Source organism: Tupaia chinensis, unplaced genomic scaffold, assembly GCF_000334495.1.
Source record: "Tupaia chinensis unplaced genomic scaffold, TupChi_1.0 Scaffold000283_2, whole genome shotgun sequence".
NCBI classification, from domain to species: domain Eukaryota; kingdom Metazoa; phylum Chordata; class Mammalia; order Scandentia; family Tupaiidae; genus Tupaia; species Tupaia belangeri.
Genome location: NW_006159767.1, coordinates 403524 through 411851, shown reverse-complemented (window position 1 = coordinate 411851; position 8328 = coordinate 403524). Strand labels below are relative to the sequence as shown.

Here is an 8328-nt window from a genome sequence, read left to right as displayed (position 1 = left end):
AACACCAAAAGCGAAAGGAGGAGCTGTTTGCTTGTGGGCCTTCATTTCAGTTGGTTCCAAGAAGAAAAAAGATCTTTTTTTCGTTTTGTTTTTTGGAGAGGTTTTTGCTATAGGGCGCGTGCGCTCGCCAGACAGAGAGAAACAGAGAGACAGAAAGCGAGAAATCACCCCCCAGGTGGGATGGTCATGCAACCCGTTCTCCTCCTTTCTCCTCTCGGGATCTTGGGCACGCACGCACACGCGCCTGGCCTGAGTTTTAAGCCACCGGGTCCGGGACTCGAACCACGGGCGACTACATGGGAGTCCGGTGACTACATGGGAGTCCAGCGACATAGCCATTACACCAACCACTGGTCCCAAGAAAAAAGATTCTTATAAAGAGACTGACCTACTTGGGAGCCAGCAGGTGGCATGGGGGTTAAGGTGTTGGACTCCCACATGGCCAACCACAGTTCGGGTCCAGGACCTGGTGGCTTGCTTTCCCACTTTCTCTCTCTCTCTCTCTCTCTCTCTCTCTCTCTCTCTCTCTCTCTCTCTCTCTCTCTCTCTCTCTCTCTCTCTGTGTGTCTCTCTGGTGAGTGCACCTGCCCTATAACAAATTTAAAATAATAATAATGACAAATAATTATAATTACGTTGGGTTGTTGAAAAAGTCATGACACATTTTTGCATAGAAAAACATAGAGAAATACGTCATGACTTTTTCAATGAGCCAATAAATAATAACAACAATAAATATTGTAAAATAAACAATTCCTAAAAAGAAAAACCCAACGACCTACCAACCTAGGCTCTCTATACGGAGAATGGAGACACCCTGGGTGCAGGGTGATACCTGCTCTCCCAGAGGAAATAACCAACCTGAAGCTTCCAAGGAAGCTGTGCTCTCCTCCTGGTGGGACAGCCTAGTTCCTTATTTTTTATTTATTTATTTTTAAGAGAGATATTTTTGCTATAGAAGCACTCACTGGAGAGACAGAGACAGACAGAGAGCAAGAAGGGTGATTTCCCTCCTCCATTCTCCTCCCGGGATCTTGGGCACACATGCACCTGGCGTAAGTTTTAAGCCGCCCGATCCGGGACTCGAATTGCGGCCAACTACATGGGAGTCCAGTGACATAACCACTACGCCATCTGCTGGTCCCCTAGAGACAAACGCATCTGGACAGAAGGAAACCTTGGGCTCTTCGGCAGACTTCCTTGTAGCCCTCACCAACACACATGCTCCCCACGGGGCCATGTCTTCCCCACACTGAGGTCCGCTGGCCACTGGGAGTATGGCCGACTGTACACTGAGGACAGAAGGGCTCTCCTGCCAGCCCAGCACTGCGACACCAACGCTGAGGCCCGGACGGTGAAGGACGGACCCACAGCTAAGAGTGACAATAAAGATCTATGCTTTTATCTACCACAGGTACCATTTCTCTCTCTGAATGGAAACACACGTACACACTCACTGACCAGACTAGTTCCGATAACCTAAGGATAACGCAACCCCTACCTTAAGTTTCACGGACTGTTTATGTGTCTCCTTCAAAAGTTCTTAGAAAAATTGAACTCGAGACCAGCAGGTGGCATGGTGGTTAAGGCGCTGGACAGTTCCACGTGGCCAACCACGGTTTGAGTCCTGGACCTGGTGGCTTGCTTTCTCACTTTCCCTCTTTCTCTCTCTGTCTCTCTGGTCAAATTAACATAAAATGAATGAATGAATAAAAATAAATAAATGATTCTTTTTAAAAAGAAAAATTAATCAGCTGGGTTCTGGAGAGTAGGACACACATTTTCACAAGTGAAATTCATAGAACTGAATATCAGAATTCTTTTTTTTTTTTTTGAGATGTTTTTGCTATGGGGCGCGTGCACACACCAGAAAGACAGAGAGAGATAGAAAGTGAGAGATCACCCCCCCGGGGGAGATGGCCACGCCGCAATCCCTTCTCCTCCATTCTCCTCTCGGGATCTTGGGCACGCATGCACACGCGCCCAACGTGAGTTTAAGCCACCGGGTCTGGGACTCGAACTGCGGTCACCTACATGGGAGTCCAGCAACATAGCCATTAAGCCAATTGCTGGTCTCTGAACTCCAGAATTCTACTCTAACCTGTGAGGCTCCAGAACCACCAGCATCCTACAATCTATTGCAATAACAAAACAGCATAAGTCGATCAACTGGACTTCGGCCTGTCAGTCAAAACCATAAGAGACACAGACTCCCAATTTTGTGAATGTTTATGAAAGGCTGTCAAGCCAATCTGATTTGCTTACTATCTCCATGGAAAATGATTCCCAAGGATACGAGAGTTTGCAGTCGTCACTTAACTTCGTTTTGAAAATACTACCAGCCTTACGAGAAGCTGCGGAATGAGAACCAGCCACTAGTACCAACCCTTAGGAATGAAAGCAAGGCTCCCTGTCTTAGTGGCTAAGATGCAATACACAGGAAATGCAGCAGAATGAGGATGCAGGTCAATCAAAACTGTCACGAATGTTTAAAAATTACCTGAGGTCTCTGATTTTTCTGTAGCTACGTAAACAATAGAGAGATGATCGAGCAAATCTTGTGTGTTTTCTTCAAATTCTTTGGAAGCATTTTCCATCGTTACAATTATGCTCATCTGTAGGCGTAAAACGTCGTCAGATTCCAGATAACAACTCTAAGGACGAGAAAGAGAGGGACATCTCAAAGAAGGCATCAGAACTTAGTGATTCGAATTTTAGGAAAAGAAAAAGCACTGAATATAAAGTTATGTGGGGACCAGCAGATGGTGTGATGGTTACCCACTGGACTCCCACATAGTTGATCGCAGCTCCAGTCCCAGACCCAGCAGCTTAAAACTCACACTGGACACATGTGAATGTGTGCGTGTCCAAGATCCAGAGAGGAGAACGAAGGAGAAGGGATTGCAGTGTGGCCATCCCCCCGGGGGTGATTTCTCGCTTTCTGTCTGTCTGTCTCTCTCTTTCTGGCGAGCACAAGTGCCCTATAGCAAAAGTGTCTCTCTCTCTCCTCTCTCTCTCTCTCTCTCAATAAATAAATAAATAAATAAAATAAAAGTTATGTGTATTTCTGAGAAATGAACGTGCTGTTTTGGTTTTTATTTCTACACCAAGGCAAGGAGGCCAGCAGGTGGTGTAGTGGTTAAGGCACTGGACTCCCACATGGCTGACTTCTAGTCCTAGACCTGGTGGGTTGAAAATTATTCCAGGCATGTGTGTACAAGCCTAAAATCCCAGGAGGAAAATGGAGGAGGAGGGACTGCAGCGTGGCCAACCTCCCGGGGTGGGGGGGTGATTTCTCACTTTCCCTCTCACCATCTCTCTCTGTCTCTCTCCAGCAAGTGCATGTACCTTACAACAAAAATCTTAAAAAACAAACAAACAAACAAGGCAGGAAGGATGGCAGGGAGAAAACACCAACTATTTTATCTTACCTTTAATTGCTGGCACACTTTATTATGTAAACTGCATTCCAGTTGAACCTGCAAGAGGCTAGTATTAGTGGCTTCTGCCTAAAAGGAGAAAAAAAAGGAAGAAGGAACTTAAAAGGAAGCAAGAGGGTCAGTCAAGCATTAATAGCAAACAATCTCCATTAAAACGGCCAAACATCTAAATAACTGGTATCCCAGAAGGTGAAGAATCTAGTAAGGGCATTGATATTCTATTCCATAAAATTCTGGAAGAAAACTTTCCCAATTAATGCTAGAGAAGCATTCAAACATCCAGACTCAAGAAATACAAAGGACCCCAAACAGAATCAACCCAAGAAGATCCTCTCCATGGCACATCATAGGCAGACTGGCCAAAATCACAGTTAAATATTCTAAAACTGGCAAGAGAGAAATGCCAAGTTACCTACAAAGGAAACCTCATCAGGCTCACATTGGACCTCTCAGCGGAAACAATGCAAGCAAGGAAAGAATGAGAAGATATATTCAAAGTGCAAAAAGAAATTTAATTTCAATCAAGATTACTATACCCAGCAAGACTATCCTTCAAGTGGGAAGATAAAAACATTCTTGGATAAACAAAACCTGAAAGAATTTATGAACACCCAACCAGCTCTTCAAGAAATATTTAAGGAAGTGCTATACCAGAAAAACTAGAGACCAACACACACAAGAGAACAAATAACAACCAAGAGGATCCAACATAAATGAATGAAAACTCCATGTTAGATAGACACTTTTTTTCAGTATTTTTGGTGTAAGTGACTTGTCATGTATTCGCTTTCTTTAGAGTCTAATTTGATTTCTTAATGTTTAAGATTCTATCTCTACACTAATTTTATACACTATAAAAGTAACTGTGACCCAAATGGGGGGGAAAAAAAAGCATTTGGGCCAATGTTAAATTCTTTGCATGCTAGAAAAGAAATACTTTGGAATCACTTTTAGACAATTTGAGTTCCAGTTTAAATCTGTCACTTTTCTTTTTAAAATATATTTACTTCTCATGTACTTCTGCTTAAAAGAAAAAGAGCTGAGTATTGCCACAATGAAAAAAAAATAGATTAGACTTTCTGACATGTTGAAATTATATGAGAAACATGTCAAATATGAAATGGTGTTTAGCTCTCTGTGTATAGAAACTTGTGTCAATGGGTATTCCAAAACTGTATGAGATTCTTAAGTATCTGTTGTGTATTAGCATGCTATTAGTCATACCTGTAATGCTAAATAGTTCTAATATAGTTTGCCACAGAAATGATCAAATTTTTCAATTTCAGGTTATGGTAAAATCAGATCTCAAACCATGGTCATTTTAAGTTTCATTGTCCATAGTTAATTGCTTTATTTTGATGCTCTTTGTAAAACATTTTGTAATAGGCTATAATTCAAAATGGCCTCTTTTAAGGAAATTAATGAAAAAGACTCTGATAAGTACCCTTGAATAGAAGTTTTTGTTAACTTTGAGATCGTATTTCTGAACTTCCAGCATTTAAATGGCAAGATCAGACCACAGTAACACTTTAAACTCAACATTAGAGAGATTAATTACATGAGACTGAACTGGTAAAATAGAATTTCATGACTTTTGACTAAAACATAACTGATTTTTTTTTTCTCTGCTTTGTTTTCCAGAATTAAGGATTTTTATCTCCTTTAGGGTGTTTGACAGCTCCAGCAATTTGTTTAAAAAAGGAATTATTTTTTGAAGATGGAATTGAAACATAAATTTTTCTTCCATCCTGACCCCTCTGAAATTCGAATGTATTTATGAGTATTCTTAGGTTGTGACAGAATGGTTATTTGCGTAAGTTCAATAATATCTGTTGCCTTACATCAGAAATTGGAAATACTGGTTATTGCCAGGGCTCTGACTGGAGTGTCTTACCTGCAGATATGACCAGAAAGCGAAGGAATTAAGGTGGATTTCAAGAAAGCCAACAGAAGCTCTTGGAAAGATTGACCGGTACCATGAACAGTTCTGCCTGGCAGGTAAGTAAAGAATGTCACTTCCTGACAGGCCTCAAAACATCCAAGTCCAGGTACTTAAAGGCCCAGGCAGATGGGGAATTCCTGACTGGGCTCAGCAGCCTTGGAGGCTTTTTTAAGAGTCTAGTCTGGGACCAGCAGATGGCGTAATGGTTATATCCCTGGAATCCTATGTGGTCAACCACAGTTTGAGTCCTGGACCTGGTGGCTTAAAACTCACACTGGGCACATGTATGTACATGCCCAAAATCCCAAGAGGAGAATGGAGGAGTAGGGATTGCAGCGTGGCCATTCCCCTTGGGGGTTGATTTCTCACTCTCTGTCTCCCCAGTCAGCACACACGCCCTACAGCAAAAGTCTCTTTAAAAAAAAAAAAAAGAGTTTAATCTGAAGCTTCTTATAAAAGGTTCCAACAAAGCCAACTAAATCAATTACTATTCTTATGGGGCTTTTTGCAAATAACAGACCAAATTGAGGCTAAATTAATTTTTTGTGCAAATAAGTTAGTTTATGCTTCTCTTTGGTGAAAAGGGGAATGGAGAAAAAAAATGTTTCAGAAGAAAATTATAGTATACTTGTTATTAAACTTTAGCTCTGTACAGATTTGGTTTTTGAATTTTTAGTATCTACCTGGTGTTTGGACAGAATCCTAACCCGTTTCCTGGCTTTTAGTCTTAAGCAAATTTTTATTAATTTTTTTATAGATTCATTAAAGCTAAAACTGCTTTTCTTGAAATAAAAAAAATAATAATAATAGCAAACTAAAGACAGTGCAGGAGAAAGACGGGCAATGGAGCGGGGAGGAGGGAATCCAGGGGGGGGAAGGAGCAGAATATTTAATGGACACACAACGGAAAATAGCCTCCTGATAATAATGTGTATGATCATCTTTGGCCGGGCCGATATGCAGAGTATTCAAGGTGGCCACATTCATTTTTTATGCTGTAAAGATGTGATTTTTAAAAACTAATCATTAAAAAAAGAAAAATAGTAAACTATCATGTGTTCAGAAACCGTACTCATTGATTTAATCGATATCGGAGTCTTGGTCAAGCGCTAGGCTTCACTCTCTTTACTGGACACACGGCTGTGAGCAAAACAAAGATCCAGGCTGTCACCGAGCTCCCACTCCGACAGAGGTCCTGCATTCTCCTTTGGCAACACGAACATCCCTGATACACCAACAAACAGGTGAATGAGGTCTACGTATGCGTGAGAATGCTGCCGTTTGGTGTTTCCAATGCTGGTTGAACACTTATGTAATACAGCCGTCTACTTTAATTGTAAAGCAGGTTTACCCAGGAACAGCCAAATGGCTTTTGTTTGTTCCTATCAGCACAATGAGAAGCCACGAACCTCCCATCAGACAAAACCAGAGAGACGGCCGGAAATCAACTGGTTATCTTTTTTAATATGCAGGAGAGCGATGGGCAGAAGAAGCCAACGTATGGGAAAGAAGGCAGGGGGACCAGCAGATGGTATAATGGCTACATACTGGACTCCCGCGTAGTCAACGGTGGTTCAAGTCCTGGACCCAGTGGCTTGAAACTCATGGCAGGCTCATGTGTATGCGTGCATGCCCAAAATCGCAAGAGGAGAACAGAAGAGAAGGGACTGTGGCACGGCAACACCCCCCGGGGGGAGGAAGATTTATTATCTCTATCTCTGTCTCTGTCTCTCTGGCAAGGGCACACGCCCTATAGCAATAATCTCACTCTTAAAAAAAAAAAAAAGAATGCAAAACTTTATCAAGCTCAAAGGCCCTATGGGCATATGGGATGGGATGAATATAGCTTCGAGAAAAGGAAAAAACGAAGGACCCAGCCCTGAGGGGGACAATGGGGGCTGCAGACGACAGTGAGCACACAGAGAAGGCAGTGAGGCATGTGATCTAGAGGGCCCGGCCCTGAGAACCCCTCTGCTGTGAAGTCTGACGTCTCTGGCACGGGGTTTACAAAAAGGTACTCGACCTGGGAACCCCAGTCAAAGCATCAGATCTCACGGGTTAAAGGGCACTCCCTGGGCCAGCAGGTGGCACGGTGGTTAAGATGCTAGACTCCCACATGGCTGACCGTAGTCTGAGTCCTGGGCCTGGAAGTTTGGAAATCACACCAGGCGTGTATGCACGTGTGCTCAGAATCCCAAGAGGAAACTCAAGGAGAAAGATCTGCAGTGTGGCCATCTCCATGGAGGGTGGTTTCTCATTTTGCCTCTGTCTGTCTCTCTGTCTCTCTCTCTCTCGCTCGCTCCCTGGTGAGCATGCAGCCCTATGGCAAAAACAAAAATAAATAAAAAGAAGGCATCCCTCAAAGCCTTGGCTGATTTAATCACAGTCAACATTGACTAACTTCAGAAAGGTGCATTGTTAAGTAGAATCAGCACAATTATATTTAATTTGTTAGACAGGTAAGACTAGTTTATATTATATAAAAATGCATGTTTAACTACTTTAAATTGTCATTCAAAATTTGGAATAAACTATATTGCTCTTAAAATGCAACGAGCATACTTAAAGAGTTAACTAACTTATAAACAGGATCAAACATTAGTAAAATGTATTTTAAAAATGTGATGGGGGACCAGCAGTTAGCGTATTGGCTATGTCGCTGGAGTCCCATGTAGTTGACTGCAGTTAGTGTCCTAGACCCGGTGGCTTAAAACTCACGCTGGGTGTGTGTGCGTGCGTGCCCAAGATCCCGAGAGGAGAATGGAGGAGAAGGGATTGTGGCGTGGCCATCCCCCCTGGGGGGTGATTTCTCATTGGGAACCAGCAGTTAGCGTAATGGCTATGTCGCTGGATTCTTACGTAGTCGACCGCGGTTCGCGTCCCAGACCCGGTGGCTTAGAACTCACGCCAGGCGCATGTGCGTGCGTGCCCAAGATCCCGAGAGGA

The 8328-nt window shown here is 42.8% G+C and overlaps 1 protein-coding gene across 1 annotated transcript in view; it reads right to left on the bottom strand.

The window, feature by feature from the left end:
* The window catches only part of TMEM131L (transmembrane 131 like), a gene marked incomplete in the record, with an annotated part of 83840 nt that overhangs the window by 63876 nt on the left and 11636 nt on the right, over window positions 1-8328 (bottom strand). Inside the window, 2 exon segments of the mRNA XM_027772572.1 lie at window positions 2501-2654; window positions 3432-3509. Coding sequence (XP_027628373.1) covers window positions 2501-2615 — 115 coding nt within the window.